Source organism: Fundulus heteroclitus, unplaced genomic scaffold (genome assembly GCF_011125445.2).
Source record: "Fundulus heteroclitus isolate FHET01 unplaced genomic scaffold, MU-UCD_Fhet_4.1 scaffold_158, whole genome shotgun sequence".
NCBI lineage: Eukaryota > Metazoa > Chordata > Actinopteri > Cyprinodontiformes > Fundulidae > Fundulus > Fundulus heteroclitus.
In genome coordinates this window covers 163,033-183,947 of record NW_023396570.1, presented here as the reverse complement: position 1 = coordinate 183,947, position 20,915 = coordinate 163,033, and the positions used below count along the sequence as shown (strand labels likewise).

Here is a 20,915-nt window from a genome sequence, read left to right as displayed (position 1 = left end):
TGTTGATGCGACTAAGCTGCCATGTTGGATCTGACAATTAGTCTTAAGAAAAACAATGTAACTCCGCAGAGTTAGAGCAGCATATTTTTCATCATTAATTGAAGAGAATAAAAATAATCCTAGATTTCTCTTTAGTACAGTTGCCAAACTTACCCAGAGCCACAGCTCTGTTGATCCATCCATTCCCTTAGCTCTCAGTAGTAATGATTTTATGGGATTCTTCATAAATAAAATTGATGCCATTAAAAATAAAATAATTGGCATCCTCCCAAACATGATTACCTCGTCCTCAGTAAGTGAGGCAGCATTGGAGGAATCTTTAGAATCTGCGCAGTGTTTGAACTGTTTAGAAGCAGTAGAGCTTTCTGAGCTATCTAAAATTTTAGCTTCATCTAAACCTTCTACCTGTATGTTAGACCCAATCCCAACCAAGTTGTTTAAGGACATATTCCCTTTGATCAGTGGCACTATTTTAGACATGATTAATCTATCCTTAGTAAATGGATATGTACCACAGGTTTTGAAAGTAGCTGTTATTAAACCTTTACTTAAGAAACCTTCTCTTGATCAAGATGAGTTAGTAAATTACAGACCTATATCTAATCTTCTTTTCTTATCTAAAATTCTTGAGAAAGTAGTTGCTAATCAACTTTGTGAACATTTACAAAGTAATGACCTACTTGAGGAGTTTCAGTCAGGCTTCAGAGCTCATCATAGCACTGAAACAGCTCTGGTGAAGGTCACTAATGATATTCTCATGGCCTCAGATAATGGACTTGTGTCTATACTTGTCCTGTTAGATCTCAGTGCTGCATTTGATACAGTTGATCACAATACTATCCTACAAAGACTTGAACATACTGTAGGGATTAAGGGGAAAGCATTAGGCTGGTTTAAATCTTATCTGTCAGACAGATTCCAATTTGTTCATGTTAATAATAAATCTTCCTCAAACTCTAGGGTCACCTGTGGAGTACCACAGGGTTCAGTCCTTGGACCAATTCTCTTTACTATATATATGCTTCCGATAGGCAAAATTATCAGACAGCATGGGATTAATTTCCACTGTTATGCTGATGATACTCAGCTATATTTATCCATAAATCCTGATGAATCCAATCAATTACTTCGACTGCAGTCATGTCTTGATGACATCAAAAGCTGGATGACTTTAAATTTCCTGCATCTAAATTCTGACAAGACCGAAGTTTTAATCTTTGGGCCAGAGTCCTCAAAAAATAAACTTCTTAACCAATCACTTAATCTGGGTGGCATTAACCTGGCCTCTGGTAATAAAGTTAAAAATCTTGGTGTTGTTTTCGACCAAGACATGTCATTTAAATCTCATATTAAACAGGTTTCCAGAGTTTCCTTTTTTCACCTCCGGAATATCGCCAGAATTAGAAACATTCTGTCCAGGAGTGATGCTGAAAAACTGGTCCATGCATTTGTTACTTCAAGGCTGGACTATTGTAATTCTTTACTATCAGGAATTCCACAAAATGCAGTTCAAAGCCTTCAGCTGATCCAAAATGCTGCAGCAAGAGTTCTGATGAAAATCAACAAGAGGGATCATATTTCTCCAATTTTAGCTTCCCTTCATTGGCTTCCTGTTAAATCAAGAATAGAATTTAAAATTCTTCTTCTAACATATAAAGCCCTTCATAATCAAACTCCATCATATATCAGAGCTCTGATTACCCCGTATGTTCCTAACAGAGCACTTCGCTCTCAGACCGCAGGTCTGCTGGTGGTTCCTAGAGTCTCTAAAAGTAGAATGGGAGGCAGATCCTTTAGCTATCAGGCTCCTCTCCTGTGGAACCAACTCCCAGTTTTGGTCCGTGAGGCAGACACCCTGTCTACTTTTAAGACTAGGCTTAAAACTTTTCTTTTTGACAAAAATTATAACTAGTGACTCATGTTACTCTCAGCTACCTTTATAGTTTTACTGCTATAGGCTTAGGTTACTGGAGTATATCAGGATCTAATTTTCTCACTACATTGAGTTCTACTGTTCTTCAATTATGCATTATGTGTTGTCATTTCTGCTTTAACTTTCTGTTCTCTCTCTTTTCTCTTCATAGTAGGTACACCTGGTCTGGCGTTCTGTTAACTGTGACATCATCCAGAGAAGACGGCTCACCCGCTACTACCATCTAATGTAGAACAGATTACTAGATCAATGTGTGCTTCTGTGCTTTTTTGTTTCTCTTGTTGTGTCTCTGTTCTGTCTTCTGTAACCCCAGTCGGTCGAGGCAGATGACCGTTCATACTGAGCCCGGTTCTGCCGGAGGTTTTTTTTCCCGTTAATGGGTGGTTTTTCTTCCCACTGTCGCTTCATGCTTGCTCAGTATGAGGGATTGCAGCAAAGCCATGTACAATGCAGATGACTCTTCCTGTGGCTCTACGGTTCCCCAGGAGTGAATGCTGCTTGTCGGGACTTTGATGCAATCAACTGGTTTCCTTATATAGGACATTTTTGACCAATCTGTATAATCTGACCCAATCTGTATAATATGATTGAACTTGACTTTGTAAAGTGCCTTGAGATGACATGTTTCATGATTTGGCGCTATATAAATAAAATTGAATTGAATTGAATTGAATTGTGTTTCATTTATCCTCAGAAGTCTGAATTCTCAACCTCTGAGTCAGAAAATTTAACTGGAACAACCCTAAAGCTTTGTTATTTGATTGTTTTTAGCAGTGTTATTGTTTCTGCAACATTTAGTAAGTCATACATATATTACCTTTCAGTGCTCATAAGACAGGATGTTTCAGCACTTTTTATGTGCACAAAAAAACCCATGTAAAATGCTGGGATAGTTATTGTTTGAACAGTAAACATAGTGACTGAGAAAATAATCACCTCCCATTTAATGTTTCAGCACAGCTTAAATATACAAAGATTTTTCTCTAGAATGCAATTTTAGAAGCTGTTTGGTTGCATTTTTACATTTAACAATGGCCTTCGTGCAAGCGTCTTTCTTTATTTTCTACTGAGAAGAGGGAAGAGGAACGAAAAATGGCAGTGGTGCCCTAGTCTGCAACTTATTAGTTTTGAGTTCAGATTCAAATGGAATGCACAAAAACCACCAGGGGGAAAGTCCATGGGTCCATTCTTCGTACCTTGCTTAAAACATCCAAGATCAAGTGACATATCCAAGATGATTTCATCCGGCTAAGTGGGTTCTTTGAACACACCTGTTGTTTATGGTTATTATGGCTGGATTGAATTATCTGAGATAACTGCACGTTCATGCGTTTGTTTAAAAGGGGAAATGTATCGATAGTAGAAACAATGATCAGCAACGCTGCTATAGGCTGTTCAGCATGGCCAAAGAACGCCCACAGTTTTTCTCCCAAGCAGAACAAGAGCTTTTAATGGAAGGTTATGCCAAATTTGAGTCATTAATTAAAACGACAGTGAACACCTCAAAGTCTGCTAAAGCCAGGAGAGAGGGCTGGCAAAAAGTAGCAGACAAATTAATGCGTAAATACTGTCCATGGTAGATGTTTCTATCACTTTCTACAGTATGTATTTTTGCATTTTAATAATCTCATATTTACTTTGTTCTTTTATGTCAGAGCCTCCACGGGACCCATTAGAACATGGGGGAAAAAGTGAAGTACAAGAATATTCTACAAAATGATAGCCTTTAATTATTATACTGTATTTTAAAAAGCCACTTTGGAGAGGTGTTCCGGGCACGTCCCACCGGGAGGAGGCCCAGGGGAAGACCCAGGACACGCTGGAGGGACTATGTCTCCCGGCTGGCCTGGAAACACCTTGGGATTCCTCCTGAGGAGCTGGCCCAAGTGGCTGAGGAGAGGGACGTCTGGGCCTCCCTACTGAAGCTGCTACCCCCGCGACCCGACCCCGGATAAGCGGAAGACAACGGACGGACGGACACTTTTAAATGCACTGAAAAAGAAAACCTCTTTGGATGAACATTAAAAAAGTCACTCCTCCGTGTTGAACACTTAAAGTGTGGTTCCAACTAATTAAATATGTAACAGCCTCACGGGAAAAACAAATCTCTCTACAATTACACTGTCGCACTGCGCTAAAGGATCCTGTCTATTGCGCAATACGCGATTAATTAAAAAAACTCTGCAAATTATTCTTGCACCTTCCGCAACAGGTTGCTGTCGTAAAAATGAACATGGCTACGGCAGACTTCCCTATCTCCTCCGCTTATACAGCCGTGATCTAATCTTGTTTACATGAAATAAGCCTGCTCTCGAGCAGGCTTAAGCTGGCGCACATGTTGCTATGACAACAAGTCCAGGATGAGTTTCGAAGAACCAAACGATCCAAGATCATGCCAAATCGTCAACAATGAAATCCTGCTAACTGAGTTAGCGACGTACGAAGAACGGACCCCTGGTCTCTCCCTGTCCGCCCCTGCCTACAGGCCTCCTGCCGCCGCTAGCAAACAACGACAAAGACTATTGATACGAACGTAGACGGCTTCAACAAACAAAGTAGCAATCTTCGTATTTCAGATCAAAATATCTTTGTTACTAACGTTTTTCCAGTGGTACTTCGCCTGCAGAGGTAGAGGAAATGAAGGAGATCCAAATCAGCTCCAACATCAGGGACACAAAGTCATCCATTTCCGGGTCTCGAACGTCCGACAATTTGATGTATTTATATTGAATTAATATTTTGATTTAAAAGCAAAAACACACAAAGTCTCGTTAAATAGTATTTTAGATCGCTATATGCCGTATAGTAGTAACCAGGTTCTTCTTCTCCTTCTTTTCCTTTTATTCGCGGTAGTAACCAGGTTCACTGAGTTCGCTACAGCTAATGCGGAAATGGCTCTTCTTCTTCTTGCTAGTCAGCGAAAATCTTTGAGGTGCACATTATCGCCACCAACTGCTATGGAGTGTGATTCAGCATGAGTATCCATCCATCCATCCATTTTCTGACACGCTTGTCCCTGTTGGGGTCCTGAGGGGGGTGCTGGTGTCTATCTCCAGCATCCACTGGGCGAGAGGAGGGGTTCACCTGGACAGGTCACCAGTCTGTCGCAGGGCAACACAGAGACAAACACAACATACAACCATTCACACACACACTCACACCTAACGAGAATTTAGAGAGGCCAATTAACCTAGCAGTCATGTTTTTGGACTGTGGGAGGAAGCTGGAGTACCCGGAGAGAACCCACAGGGAGAACATGCAGACTCCATGCAGAAAGACCCAGGGCTGACTTGAACCCAGGACCTACCACTGCAACACTGTGCAGGAATCCATTGTAAATTAACATGGTTAGAGACATCGTCAATGGAAGAATCCTGGAGGGATTGTGTTGTCAGAGATCCTGCTGACTTGCTGCAACATGATGATGACAACCAGAGTTTTTCAGAAGGAGCTATAGGCTGCTTCTCTAATCATACTGACCAAAGCACTTCACACTATAGCTACATTCACCCAGTCAAACATAATTACCCACACAGATCCATAAACAGATCAGTAAGTGCCTTGCCCAGGGGCACATTGGCATGTGACAGCTGGAATCAAACCCACAACATTCCAATTGCAAAACTACTGCTCTACCACAAAGGGACTGGTAGGTTTAGTTTCTTCCCAGAATCTGTTACCATGGTGATATTTTTACATTCGAACTTAGCTCTCTTACTAGAGTGGAAAACTCTGGGTTTTCAAACCCAGAGTTAAAATACTGTAAGCTCTTAGATAAACTAGTTTCTGGACCCTCTGGATGTTTGATTGTGTCAAAATCAACAACCAGGGGTGGTTAATTCTTCCAAAGTTAAACCAGTCCTGTCACATAAAACTGATGTTAGAGCTCCACCTTTTTATTACTTTTAGTTGAAACGTGCTGGATTTACACTAAGAACATGAAGTACAGCTAAAATATCTTCTATCAATTTATAAATAATTGTGAAATATTTACTCTGGTATTTACTTTTTACTCTCAGCACTTCTTTAGAACCATCTTTAGGTCAGACTAGCTCGGTCCTTTCTCGCTTCTATTAATGGTGTATAACTCTGAGTGTCTGCTTTAATCTCCTGCCTGGATTCTTCCCTCCACACACAATCCTGAATCCCTCAGTGTCTCAGCTCTGTGACGAGGCTGTCGCTGCGTCCTGGTTTCTGGTAAAGAAGCGATAATGTTCCACAGTCTCGTTCACGCTGGGGTTGTAATGCTCATCAAACTTCGTGGTAATCTCCTCCAGTTTTCCAGGCGTAGGTACCAACTCTCCCATTAGCGCCTCCAGGCCTCTGCCATTACAGACTAGACAGCTGGACAGCTTTACCTCCAGATTAATGTCTGCTCCAGTCATTAAGTCCACATGCAGCAGGGATTCGTCTCTCCAGCTCTTCCGTGTCTCTGCAGTGTTGCTGGAGTCCAGACAGTCTGTCCGTGGCGGCTTCAGGACCTCCATGTTGCGACGCAGTGGTAGTCACTCTTCCCGTTAGCCGAAGCTAATGCTAGGCGACACTCACTGTGATCCAGGCCGAGTCCACGCCGCTGCCACCGTGTTTTATTCTTGTATTTTCCTGTCTTGTTCTTGCTCAAAGAGCCCAATGTAGTTGAACAATAACCCAAATGGGTCAGAACTTCATTATTATCAGAAAACTACAAACAGCTCGGTCAGGATACCAACTGCTGTCGGGTAATTCCGACACAGTAACACGTCCAAATGCAACATTCATATACAATAGTTCCTATTGTTACATCACCACTATGCCACAATAAAGGAGTTTATTATCTTTAACAAGAGTTTTTTCAGGGATGAACAAAAAAAAGTGTTTCTTCAGGCAAACTTTGGTCTCCTGTCCTTCCCATGGGAGGGACATCCCTGCAGACTCACACCAAACTCAGATCAGGGTCACCTAAGAAGAATCTAAAGCGCCCCTAGTGGATGGAGGCCTTACTGCAGCAGGTCTGGCTAAAACCAACAGCTACTGTCTCACGTCACGTCATCAATAAAATTTATACTTGTCATTGTTTAGTTATTTTTATCCTGGTCAATGTCAAACTGGGTTCAAAGAATGCAACACAATGCTCAAAAGAATTACTATTTAGATGTTCGTTACTTTATCAATAACAGACCAGTTTAAAGCATCAAAAATCATTCAAATGAGTGAAGATGTTATTATAAAGAGAGAAATATGAACTATTTATTAAAACTAAACATTTCATCTCACTCCATGATCTTTTTCTCTTCACTCCAACCCAGAAACTAACCTCTGCTAACATCACGTTTAAAATGGAGAGACTGAACTGTTTTTTTTTTTTTTTCATATTTAGAAGTTCTCTTAACATCAGTAATAACGTTTGATATATAATTAGGAAATTAAAGGAACGCCATACAACAGCTGATGAAGGGTTGGAAACCTGAAACAACTTCAAGGTTTCTCATTTTCTGATATGTTGGAGGTGATGACATGATTGTGGTTTGAAAACATGAACCCAAAACATTCAAATCCAAACCTGGATAAAGTTCAGTAAACATTTACTTTAATAAAGATTATTTTACTGTGCACTGAGCGCTGTCTCCACACTGTAGAATTTGTCACCATTTAATGGTTATTTGGAAATTAGAGCCATCAGAAATGGTTCATAAATAATTGAATCAATTTTATGGCAAGCATAACATATAACAACCTGAATGAGACGTTTCTGTTAAAAGCAGTGAACAGGGAATAAAGCAGCCATTTGATCCATTACCAGGAGAACCAGAGGAACCAGCGGGTCGGCCCTGAGACCTGAAGTTCTCCTCAGCATGAAGTCAGATAATAACCAGTTAGCTGCTGCTGAAGGCAACTAGAGCTGCACAGTGAGCCGCAGCGGTTCTGCAGAGTGAAATAAGGCATCGCACCCATCAGGCAGATGTGTTCAGTGATGATGAAGATGAAATCAGGACACATTTGAAGGTTTAAATACAAACAACAAGTCCAGCCTGGAACGGCTTTTGGAGCAGATCTGGACCAGCTGAGGTTCTGCTGGAGGACAGGAACGCTTGATGGCAGAGTTCAGGTTTGATGCGGCAGGTTTCTGAGGAGGAGGAGGAGGATGAGGAGGAGGAGGAGGAAATCCTCAATAAGTCTCTCAAATGTGTCTCATCTTCAGCAGCGTGTTTAGGAAGATTTGTTTGCTGTGGTTTTGCAGAACTTCACTTTAGCTGCAGATCAGACTGGACTGACTGCTCAGCTGATGAGTCCAGAAGCGTTAAATTCTGATGTCCAGCTGCTGCTCCAGGAGGCCTGTTTGGATTTGATTTCTTTTTACGTTTAAAATAAATAGCAAAAATGATGGCAGCTGCCAACAGCAGACAGGCCGCGAGTCCAACAACCAGGTGTACCTCCATCTATCAGATCCATCCTTGTTGCCGTCATCAAGCTCCCCTGTAGAACAGAACCAGTGAAATCTCATCAGTGAGGTCAGAGGGGACTGAAGAACATCCTCTACTCTCTGAAAGCTGCACTAAGGCCAGCTGCTTCCTACAGAGTCTGATCATCATCATCAGTAAATCTCTGACCAGAGGAGCTTTCTAGAAAAGTGTAGGTGTGAAATTCTGGATTTGCTTTTTTTAAAAACTGAGAAAATGTAAACTCTGTAGAGGAAAAGCTTGTTATCATGGTGATATACTCAAACCCACGTGTTTCTCGTGGTCGGGCTGAACTGGTGTACAACATTGTTTGACTTGTTATTCAACAGAATTTTCTGCTCAAACGCCAAATTTGGTGCATTTTAACTTAGCAATCATTTTCTCCAGCACTGCCCAGGAGGATAAAATTGAGCCCCCTGCCCCAAAAAAAAAATCAACAATGTATGCTCCACCCAGATACCCTTCATTATAGCTCCTAGCTCCTGTTCCTTGACTTTTCATGGGGTCAGCAGTAAGAACTCCATAATGGGAAGGAAAGGAGCTTCAGACTGCTGTGCTGAATTCAGACAGCCTTTAACTCTGACATTATTACCTAACAGAGAGTTGCAAGTGTGGTTTTTCATCCACAGACACTAGGGTGAGATGGCAGACCCTTCAGTCGTCTCACAAACACTTACATTACCATCACAGGGACTTAGAGGAGGCCACAATTAGGTAAAAATTTTATTTAGTGCTGCTTTAAAGCTTCACATGAATTCATGGCCAGTAATCACACTGCCTGTCATTTTTTAATCTCCACTTGATGGCGCAGTAGAGCAAATTTGTACTGATTACAATGCAAATATTAGTTGAAAACTAGAATCGTTCAACTTCTGAAGAAGTTGAAGAAGGCGCCCGCCTGGTGGTGCGTATAACTGAGGTTATTGAATTGTTACTTGTAAAAAAAAAAATAAAAAATAAAAAAAGTAAAATTTGGGGGTCCCCCATTGCACCAGAGGGCCCAAGCGGCACCTTAGTACGCCTATGGCTTTGACCGGCCCTGGCTGGCTCTCTGCTGCACGGAAAACTCCTAACAACTGCAGCTCAATTTGGGGAGGGTTTGGGGTTGTTGCCGGTCTGAGGTGATTTGCGAAAAATCTATAAATCGTACACCAATGAGGGCTACATTTCCTGAATCCAGACAAAAAGACCTACATTTTGATGTATAATTTGTCTACGTAGAGTGAAAATTGAGCGAGTAGGCTGAAGTTGTTCGGTCTTTTTTGCATAATTTTGACTTTGGGGTTGTTGCTGGTCTGAGGTGATTTGCGAAAAATCTAAAAGACCTACACCAATGAGGGTTACATTTCCAGAATCCAGACAGAAATACCCACGTTTTGATGTATAATTTGTGTAGTTAGAGTGAAAATTGAGCGAGTAAGCTTTAATTGTTCAGTGGTTTTTGGATAATTTTGTCACCATGGTAACTTAAAATGGCGTGATGAGAAAACGATAAAAGATATCCACATTCCGTTTTCACTTCTGAATAGTTCAAAGATATATCTACAAACTGGAAGTTAAACAATGTTCGTAGGTGAAAGCATGACAACACAGTAGAGCGTTAAAAATGGCAATTTTTCTGTGTTTTTTTATGCAAATTTTGTTCCAACCGTAACTGGAAATGCCGTCAAGTACATCGCGTCATCGAGACGAACGTTTCGATATATAGTATGTAGGGGTAGACCCTGTGGTTCGGCCTGTATTAACTGTGACGGAAAAAAAATAAACTATTATAATAATAAAGAAACCCTTATTAGGTGCATAGTATAAGGCCTCCGCCATGCATTTTCAATGCATAGGCGGGCGCCTAATAAAGAAATCTTGATCTTGATTGAAGTTAACTGTCAATCAGGATCAAGCGTTCTGGGTTACACTTCCCCGTGGGTGGAGTGATACAGTTACGTCATGTCAATTCCATGACGACTACCCCATACACTGAGCCATCCACTCCCCCTCCCCCGTCTCTGTCTCCTAAGTTCCAGGGGTATCACTTTTATCTATTGGTTGTCCCACATGAATATCATTCTGAAGCGCTCACTTAACAGCATTGTGCGTGCTCATTCCTTGTTATCCGCTTGCTGGCTGTGCATGGACACTTATAGTGTTTATGTATCTGTTAGCCTTGCAGTTAGCTTTGCGGTTAGCTTCGTTGTTAGCTCTTTTTTGTAGCTCCGCCGCCTAAACAAAGACTTTGAATATGGCTGAGAGTCACATTAAGCAAATCTTTTTCATGTTTATAAGAAGAGGAAGGCCTCAGTACAAAGACATAAGACTAGAGTGGATAAGGGAGATTTTTTTATCTGAACCCCCTGAGGAGCAGGTAGAACCAGGTAAGACAAAATTGCAAATGTACAGTTAATCAAAAAGGGACTTGGGGTAACTTCTGGAAAAATCACATACTATCTTTAATGTTGGAAAGTCACGACATCTAGCTGCTTCAGGTCGCAGGGACTGGTAGGTTTAGTTTTCTTCTCACAATCTGTTACCATGCTGATATATTTACATTTAAACTTAGCTCTCTTACTGGAGTGAAAACCCCGGGTTTTGCCAAACACAGGGTTAAAATACTCCAACCTCTCAGATAAACTGGTTTCATTCCCTCTGGATGTTTTGCTCTCTGTAGAAGTCATAAACCAGGCAGCTGCTGAAAACTCTGATCCAGACTAAAAGACAGTAACTCACCTGGAGGAGGAACTACATCCAGTTTTATGAAGAGAACGGTCTGCTTCCTGCTCTTTGTTTCCGACTCGGAGACTCGACACTCACATGTTCCTCTGTCATCAGTCACCACGTTCTTCACAATCAGGGACACGTCTCCAACCTTAATCTGTCTGTGATGCAGATCCACCCGGTTCTTAAAGGATGGATGCTGGTGTTCTAGATCAAACTGGTCATTTCTAAAGAGAATAACATATTCTACCCCCAGATCACTTCTGTCCCGCTCTACCACAAAAACAGGTTTACTGTCAGGAGCTCTACATGGCAGAGTGACGTTCTGTCCAAGTTCTGCTGTGATGTTTCTCTGATCTGCAGGAGAGAAACAGAGCAGAGAGGTCAGAGGTCATTTATTACAACATTGTGAATGAAACATTCAATGATTCCTGCAGTACAAGAGTAACACAGCACCATTTATGGCACAGTACTTCTTGGCGAATCACTTCTCAGCAGCATTGTTCTGTGTCCACTAGGTTCAGTTGACATCCTGGGATTTGGGGACTGAGCAAGGACTCGTTGAGTCCCCACACCCCTTAGAACCATAGGCTGCCAGGAACCTATCAAAACGTCACAAGGTCAGAGACATCATCAATGGAAGACTCCTGGAGGGATTTAATGTCAGAGATTCTGCTGACCTGTTGCAACATGATGAAAACCAGAGCTTTTCAGAAGGAGCTGACTGGAAGGTCGGGTATTTAACATACTGAAGACATCCCATACCTTCCTCCTGAGATGAACTAATCCATGTTGTTCAGATACAGAGAAGTTCCCTAAACTGTAGCAGTCATAGCTTACATTTCCAAATGTAAGCTATGACTGAGCTCACATCCTGTTCACCTCCAGATTCTGCTCTACTATCACAATTAGAATTGTTCTGCTTATAGTGGTAGAGAACAAAATAAGAGCAGTCTATGTTGGCTGACTTGACTTAGACTTAACAAAAAGTTATTGCCTGATTGTTTCACAGTGGTTACCTTCAGCAGCTAAACACACCCATGGCAACACACCTCATCATCCCACAGCCCCACAGCTGGTTTCCCTGTTCCAGTCTGAATAGGCGCTAAAACTGCATCTTTAAAATGAACTGCACCTATCTGAATTACAATGAGAATTATTGCAGCTCTGTGCGTGACAATAGTCAAGAAACCTCGTCTAAACCAATCCCCCACCCCGAGGTGCAGCAGCAGCGGCACATCTTCATCAGTGTTTGTAGCAGTTTAGAGTCACGGCACCACCACGAGAAGCGCTGTTTATAGGCGCGGCGCGATCGATAGAGAGACCGGGTCACTCAATTTAATCTTGTAAACAAAACTTTAAGCCCAAATTCAAATTTTCCTCTACTGAAGTAACCACGTGAAGTCAGGAGAGAGAAAGAGAAAGTTTTTCTGATTCCCGCTCGTTTTCCTCTCCTAGATACATTGCAGTGCTCTCCTCTGTTACCTCCGATTCCTCTCTCTCTCTTTGTTGCTCTCCTCACTTCATCACTAACTTTGGCCTTAGATTTCTCACCTGCATGACAGTTTCCCTGATTTCAGCCAATTGAGAATGAATAAAGTAGAGGCCACAAGCCAGTGCATAGAAGAGGATAACCTCCTCTATAATTCATCCTAAAATGCGTAAAAGAAGATTCCATCCATCCATCCATCCATCCATCCATCCATCCATCCATGCGTTTTCTCCCTCTTATCCGGGGTCGGGTCGTGGGGGTAGCAGCTTCAATAGGGAGGCCCAGACATCCCTCTCCCCAGCCACTTGGGCCAGCTCCTCTGGGGGAATCCCAAGGTGTTCCCAGGCCAGCCGGGAGACATAGTCCCTCAAGCGTGTCCTGGGTCTTCCCCTGGGCCTCCTCCTGGTGGGACGTGCCCAGAACACCTCACCAGGGAGGCGTCCAGGAGGCATCCTGACCAGATGCCCGAGCCATCTCAACTGGCTCCTCTCGATGTGGAGGAGCAGCGACTCTACTCTGAGTCCTCCCCGGATGACCGAGCTCCTCACCCTATCTCTAAGGGAGAGCCCAGACACACTACGGAGAAAACTCATTTCAGCCGCTTGTATCCGGGATCTCGTTCTTTCGGTCACGACCCAAAGCTCGTGACCATAGATGAGGGTAGGAACGTAGATCGACCGGTAAATCGAGAGCTTCGCCTTTTGGCTCAGCTCTCTCTTCACCACAACAGACCGGTACAGCGCCCGCTTCACAGCAGACGCCGCACCAATCCGCCTGTCGATCTCCCGCTCCATCTTCCCCTCATTCGTGAACAAGACCCCAAGATACTTGAGCTCCTCCACTAGGGGCAGCACATCCTCCCCAACCCGGAGGAGGCACTCTATCCTTTTCCGGTTCAAGACCATGGTCTCGGATTTGGAGGCACTGATTCTCATCCCGGCCGCTTCGCACTCGGCTGCGAACCGCTCTAGTGAGAGCTGTAGCTGTCAGGTCCCTGTACGACCGGTGTCAGAGTCTGGTCCGCATTGCCGGCAGTAAGTCGGACTCGTTTCCGGTGAGAGTTGGACTCCGCCAAGGTTGCCCTTTGTCACCGATTCTGTTCATAACTTTTATGGACAGAATTTCTAGGCGCAGCCAAGGTGTTGAGGGGATCCGTTTTGGTGGCCTTAGGATTGCGTCTCTGCCATTCGCGGATGACGTGGTCCTATTGGCTTCATCAGGGCGTGATCTACAGCTCTCACTGGAGCGGTTCGCAGCCGAGTAGAAGAAGATTTCTTCTAAATAAATAGATTTACATGTGAATACATTTTATTTATTCATTAAATTTCTATTTTTTTTTTATTTTAATTCTTAAAATAGGAAGTGTATACCTACACATCTTTATGGAGTGGGGAAAAAACACTCTCAGACCACCATTACATGTTTCATCTCACACACTCCCAAGCAGGAGTTCCCCCCATTGGGAATTCCTGGATTAAATCTATACGTTGCTTCTCTAGTCATACTGACCAGTCAAAGCACTTCACACTATAGCCACATTCACCCAATCACATAATAACCCACACAGACCCATATACAGATCAGTAGGCAAAGGGTTAAATGCTTTGCCCAGGGGCAAATTGACATGTGACATGGGGGAGCTGGAACTCACAACATTCCAATTGCTCTACTACAAAGGGACTGGTAGTTTAGTTTCCTTCCCACAATCTGTTACCATGGTGATATTTATTACATTCGAACTTCACTCTCTTACTAGAGTGGAAAACCCCGGGTTTTCAAACGTAGAGTTAAACTACTCATACCTCTAAGGTAAACTAGTTTATGGACCTTCTGGATGTTTCACTCTGCCGTCAACAACCAGGCAGCTGCTGGAAACTCTGATCCAGAGACTAAAAGACAACAACTCACCTGGAGGAGGAACTACATCCAGGTTTATGTAGAGAACCATCTGCCTGTTGTGGTTTGTTTCCGTCTGGATGACTAGACACTCATATGTTCCTCTGTCATCAGTTGAGACGTTTTTCAGAACCAGGGACACGTCTCCTGCCTTAATCTGTCCCTCCTCCAGATCCACCCGGTTCTTAAAGGATGGATGCTGGTTTTCTAGATCAAACTGGTTATTTCTGTAGAGAAGAACATATTCTTTCTTTTTTTTTTTTTTTTTTTTTTAGAAAAATATGACCATGCCCCCCTACCAGCTCAACAGGCCCCGAGGCCCCCCAGCGCACCAGAGGCCCCATGCAGGGGCAGACACCCGGGCGCACGCCGGCCCAGACCTCAAGCGGCACACCCTCCGGAACCGGAACCCCCGAGGCCCCGCCGGGGCCCCCGCCCGAAGGCGGCGCGCCCCAGGGACCCCAGGCCCCCAGACCCACCCAGGACCCACCCAGCGACAGCACAGCTACCAGGTTAGCAACCCACGTCCGTCACCGCGTAGCTCCCCAAGAGCGCCACAAGCGGCGCTGTGGGCCACCCGTAGGCCTCCCAAGCTCCTCCCAGATGGGGGCAACAGACCCTGGAGTCAGACCCACCGAGCGCCCCACTCCAAGTGCCCCCAGAGTCCCAGGAACCCCTCCACCCAGCCACTGCGCCCTGCAGGAAGCATCCCACCGCCCCCCATTCCACTAAGTGATAGTGCTAATCAAAGGAGCCCAAAGAGATCGAACAGATGTGGATGCAGAGGTTGTCTCTAGATTAATATGATCCAACAAAAGATCTCTATAGTGATTGATACTGAGATTCTCCTTACTTTTCCAATTCATGAGGATAGTTTTCTTTGTGATACATAGTGCAGTGAAAACCATGTAAACTATTTTATTCCCCAGAGGGCTTTCCTCAAAATTACCGAGCAAGCAAACTGCTGTGATGTTTGTTGGATCTGTAAGAGAGAAACAGAGCAGAGAGGTCAGAGGTCATTTATTAAACAGGAAGAAGAAACTTCTAGCATTAGGTTAAATCAATGATACTTTAAAGACCTTGTGTCAGTCTGAAGGCCAGGGCACCACAACATGTATGTTTCACCACTACATTGTGCCTACAGACAGGACTACAAATTCCAGAATGCACTTGCACATAAGACAAGGCAAGGCAAATTTATTTGTATAGCACATTTCTGTTCACAGACAATGCAAAGTGCTTTACATAATTAAAATATAGAAAAATAAAACAGAATAAAAGCAAGTTGGAATAAAACATAGAAACAAAATAGAACATGGGAGAATAGAAACTAAAAGCAAACAGTTTAACTAGAGCAGTCGAAGAAAATCCTAAACAAATGAGTTTTTAGTCTTGATCTAAAGGAACTCAGGCTTTCAGCACTTTTACAGTTTTCATGAAGAAGAACATATCTTCTTCATGAAAACTAAAACTAATCTTCTTTTCTTATCTAAAATTCTTGAGAAAGTAGTTGCTAATCAACTATGTGAACATTTACAAAGTAATGACCTACTTGAGGAGTTTCAGTCAGGCTTCAGAGCTCATCATAGCACTGAAACAGCTCTGGTGAAGGTCACTAATGATATTCTCATGGCCTCAGATAATGGACTTGTGTCTATACTTGTCCTGTTAGATCTCAGTGCTGCATTTGATACAGTTGATCACAATATTCTCCTACAAAGACTTGAACATACTGTAGGGATTAAGGGGAAAGCATTAGGTTGGTTTAAATCTTATCTGTCGGACAGATTCCAGTTTGTTCATATTAATAATAAATCTTCCTCAAACTCTAGGGTCACTTGTGGAGTACCACAGGGTTCAGTCCTTGGACCAATTCTATTTACTATATATATGCTTCCGATTGGCAAAATTATCAGACAGCATGGGATTAATTTCCACTGTTATGCTGATGACACTCAGCTATATTTATCCATAAATCCTGATGAATCCAATCAGTTACTTCGACTGCAGTCATGTCTTGATGACATCAAAAGCTGGATGACTTTAAATTTCCTGCATTTAAATTCTGACAAGACAGAATTGTAATCTTTGGGCCAGAGTCTTCAAAAAATAAAGTTCTTAATCAATCACTTAATCTGGATGGCATTAACTTGGCCTCTGGTAATAAAGTTAAAAATCTTGGTGTTGTTTTCGACCAAGACATGTCATTTAAATCCCATATTAAACAGATTTCCAGAGTTTCCTTTTTTCACCTCCGGAATATTGCCAAAATTAGAAACATTCTGTCCAGGAGTGATGCTGAAAAACTAGTCCATGCATTTGTTACTTCAAGGCTGGACTATTGTAATTCTTTACTATCAGGAAGTCCACAGAATGCAGTTCAAAGTCTTCAGCTGATTCAAAATGCTGCTGCAAGAGTTCTGATTAAAATCAACAAGCGGGATCATATTTCTCCAATTTTAGCTTCCCTTCATTGGTTTCCTGTTAAATCAAGAATAGAATTTAAAATTCTCCTTCTAACGTATAAAGCCCTTAATAATCAAGCTCCATCATATATCAGAGCTCTGATTACCCCGTATGTTCCTAACAGAGCACTTCGCTCTCAGACTGCAGGTCTGCTGGTGGTTCCTAGAGTCTCTAAAAGTAGAATGGGAGGCAGATCCTGTAGCTATCAGGCTCCTCTCCTTTGGAACCAACTCCCAGTTTTGGTCCGTGAGGCAGACACCCCGTCTACTTTTAAGACTAATGTTAAAACTTTCCTTTTTGACAAAGCTTATAGTTAGAGTGGCTCATACCCTGAGCTATCTCTATAGTTGTGCTGTGATAGGCCTAGGCTGCTGGAGGACATCAGGGTCTAATTTTCTCACTCTATTGATTTCTACTGTTCTTCAGTCTACTGTTCTCCAGTTTTGCATTGTATTACATTGAAATGACTGTCGTCATTTCAGCTTTTAACTTTTTGCTCTCTCTCTTTTTCTTCATAGTAGGTACACCTGGTCTGGCGTTCTGTTAACTGTGACATCATCCAGAGAAGACGGCTCACCCGCTACTACCATCTAATGTAGAACAGATTACTAGATCAATGTGTGCTTCTGTGCTTTTTTGTCTCTCTTGTTGTGTCTCTGCTCTGTCTTCTGTAACCCCAGTCGGTCGAGGCAGATGACCGTTCATACTGAGCCCGGTTCTGCCGGAGGTTTTCCTTCCCGTTAATGGGGAGTTTTTCTTCCCACTGTCGCTTTATGCTTGCTCAGTATGAGGGATTGCAGCAAAGCCATGTACAATGCAGACGACTCTCCCTGTGGCTCTACGGTTCCCCAGGAGTGAATGCTGCTTGTCGGGACTTTGATGCAATCAACTGGTTTCCTTATATAGGACATTTTTGACCAATCTGTATAATATGATTGAACTTGATTTTGTAAAGTGCCTTAAGATGACATGTTTCATGATTTGGCGCTATATAAATAAAATTGAATTGAATTGAATTGAATTGAAGTTTGTTCCAGATCAGCGGAGCATAGGAACTAAATGCTGCTTCTCCATGTCTGGTTCTGGTTCTGGTTCTGCAGAGCAGGCTGGAGCCAGAAGACCTGAGAGGTCTGGAGGGTTGATGCCCTGATAACAAGTCTGTGATGGATTTAGGTGCTAATTCAGGGATTTATAGACTAACAGAAGGATTTTAAAGTCTATTCTCTGAGATACAGGGAGCCAGTGTAAGGACTTCAGAACCAGGTCCATGTTCTCTACGTTCTTAGTCTTAGTGGAAGGAATTCAGAACCGGGTCCATGTTCTCTACGTTCTTAGTCTTAGTGAGGACTTCAGAACCGGGTCCATGTTCTCTACGTTCTTAGCCTTAGTGAGGACTTCAGAACCGGGTCCATGTTCTCTACGTTCTTAGTCTTAGTGAGGACTTCAGAACCGGGTCCTTGTTCTCTACGTTCTTAGTCTTAGTGTGGACTTCAGAACCGGGTCCATGTTCTCTACGTTCTTAGTCTTAGGGGAAGGACTTCAGAACCGGGTCCATGTTCTCTATGTTCTTAGTCTGAGTGAGGACTTCAGAACCGGGTCCATGTTCTCTACGTTCTTAGTCTTAGGGGAAGAACTTCAGAACCGGGTCCATGTTCTCTACGTTCTTAGTCTTAGTGAGGACTTCAGAACCAGGTCCATGTTCTCTACATTCTTAGTCTTAGTGAGGACTTCAGAACCGGGTCCATGTTCTCTACATTCTTAGTCTTAGTGAGGACTTTAGAACCGGGTCCATGTTCTCTACGTTCTTAGTCTTAGTGGAAGGACTTCAGAACCGGGTCCATGTTCTCTACGTTGTTAGTCTTAGTGAGGACTTCAGAACCGGGTCCATGTTCTCTACGTTCTTAGTCTTAGTGAGGACTTCAGAACCGGGTCCATGTTCTCTACGTTCTTAGTCTTAGTGAGGATGTTGGCGCTGTCATCATAAGGGCAGGGAACAGTCGGAGAATAACAGCACACGACTACATCAAGTTGCTTCCACGAGCGACACGTCACACGCCATCACTTTATTTTACTTCACACAACAACATTGCGCATGGTCCACAATTTATAGTCAGACCCATTAATGACGTCATTGAAGAGCACTCATTAGAATACACATGTCAACACCCCCAATTACTCTTGCACTATACAATCGTCATTCAAACTTTTTTTTTTGTTGAACATTTAAAACAAGTTATTTTACATTCCAAACATATAATGCATAAATTTTCCCAGTTTTAGCTTTATGGCAGGTTTGGTAAAAACGTCCACAACCATATCTGCTGTTGAGCAATACACAATGTTTATCTTTCCATTATAAAGTGCAGATCTGACAAAATGATACTTGATATCAACATGTTTACATCTCTGACGAAATACTGGGTTCTTTGACAAAGCTATTTCCCCTTGATTGTCTTCAAATATTGTAACTGGCATATACATGCAGTCTTTGTCCATTCCACCCAACAACTGTACAAGATACAAACTTTCCTGTATTGTCGCTGCCAATGCCATATATTCCGCTTCGCATGTAGACAGAGCCACCGTTTGTTGTTTCTTTGACTTCCATGAGATAACAGGTCCATTTTTATCAAGGCTAAAACAATAACCTGTAACGCTTCTCCTGTCACTCTGATCAGTCGCCCAGTCTGCATCGCTGTATGCTATGAGCTGAAGTTTCTCCTCGCTCCTCTTAAAGCATAAACTCTTGTCTATTGTCCCTTTCAAGTATCTCAACACTAGGGCTGGGCGATAATTCAATACCAATATATATCGATCGATAGACGTGTGGCGCGATAGGAAAAAATAGGGTCAATAAAAGTTTCGATAGACAGTTTTACTTCCTTGCTACAGTCGGCACGCCGTCACTAAGCGCGCCCTCTCAAACCACAACACAGAGCATGTGAATATGTCGCAGCAAGTAGCGGCGGAGGAAATTGTCCCAAAACGAGGTTTTACTAGTTCGCCAGCCTGATAGAAATAAACAACAGTGATTTGTAAAACTTGCAAGGAACCGGTAAAAGCAGAGTCTGGTAACGCAACCCACCAGTATTCATCACGTAAGCCGCTCAGCCGCTCACACCCGCAGCAGAGCGAGCTGTGTCAGCTGCTCCGCGTCTTCAGAGGAATCTTATCGAACTTCTTCCAAAACAAAGCAGGTACAGCAACTAAACTGGGCTCCCTTCTTTGTGATAAAATGACAAATCGTCCAAGCGGCATAAGGACATCACGCATGCAGTAATGTGCTTCATAGTGATGGACATGCTGCTGTTCTCTGCAGCTGAAAAACCTGCCACTCTTTATTTAACCAACCAAAGTTGGTTAAATAAAGATTTAATTGGAATTCTGTGTTTGTGTTCATTATTTAAATCTAATCATTTAGCAATATCATAAAATGTCCAGGCAGAGCTGCACATAAAATATGGTTTTAAATATTTTCAATAATTATCTATATCGATCAATATGCATTTTTTTTTATCGATAAGCTTTTTTTCTATATCGCCCAGCCCTACTCAACACATGTTTTGCTGTTACCAAGTTACACTCCCTTGGTTGTGACAAATATTGTGAGAGTTTACTTACAACACAACTAATATCAGGTCTTGTGCACATCATGAGATATATTAAGCTTCCTATAAGCTCACGATACAATCTTGAGTCTACAAGTTTGCTTTCACTTTCAAAGTTTAACTTCTGTTCACATGGAGTGCATCTAGTACCACATTCAAACATATCAAATTTCTCCAGTATTTTAGTTATGTGCCTTTTTGGTTAACTTTTATTTCTCCATCTGTCTGTGTAAAATCAATGCCCAAAAAATGTTTAAGCATCCCCATATTTCTCATCTTAAACTTTGCTTTCAGCATGTCTTTAACACTGTCCATTAGAGAATCCTCACTTGTTGCTATAATAAGATCATCAACCCAAATGACTAGAATCACTC

At 42.6% G+C, this 20,915-nt stretch overlaps 1 protein-coding gene across 2 annotated transcripts in view; it reads right to left on the bottom strand.

Annotated features, from left to right (window-relative positions):
- Positions 1 to 4,997, bottom strand: part of LOC118556166 (T-cell surface protein tactile-like) — a 35,509-nt gene extending 30,512 nt beyond the window's left edge. For both annotated transcript variants that reach the window (XM_036129339.1, XM_036129338.1), the window contains exon 1: positions 4,533 to 4,997. In XM_036129339.1, coding sequence (XP_035985232.1) covers positions 4,533 to 4,620 — 88 coding nt within the window. In that variant the 5' untranslated portion in view covers positions 4,621 to 4,997. The remainder of the gene's footprint in view (positions 1 to 4,532) is intronic.
- Positions 4,998 to 20,915: the final 15,918 nt, after the last annotated feature.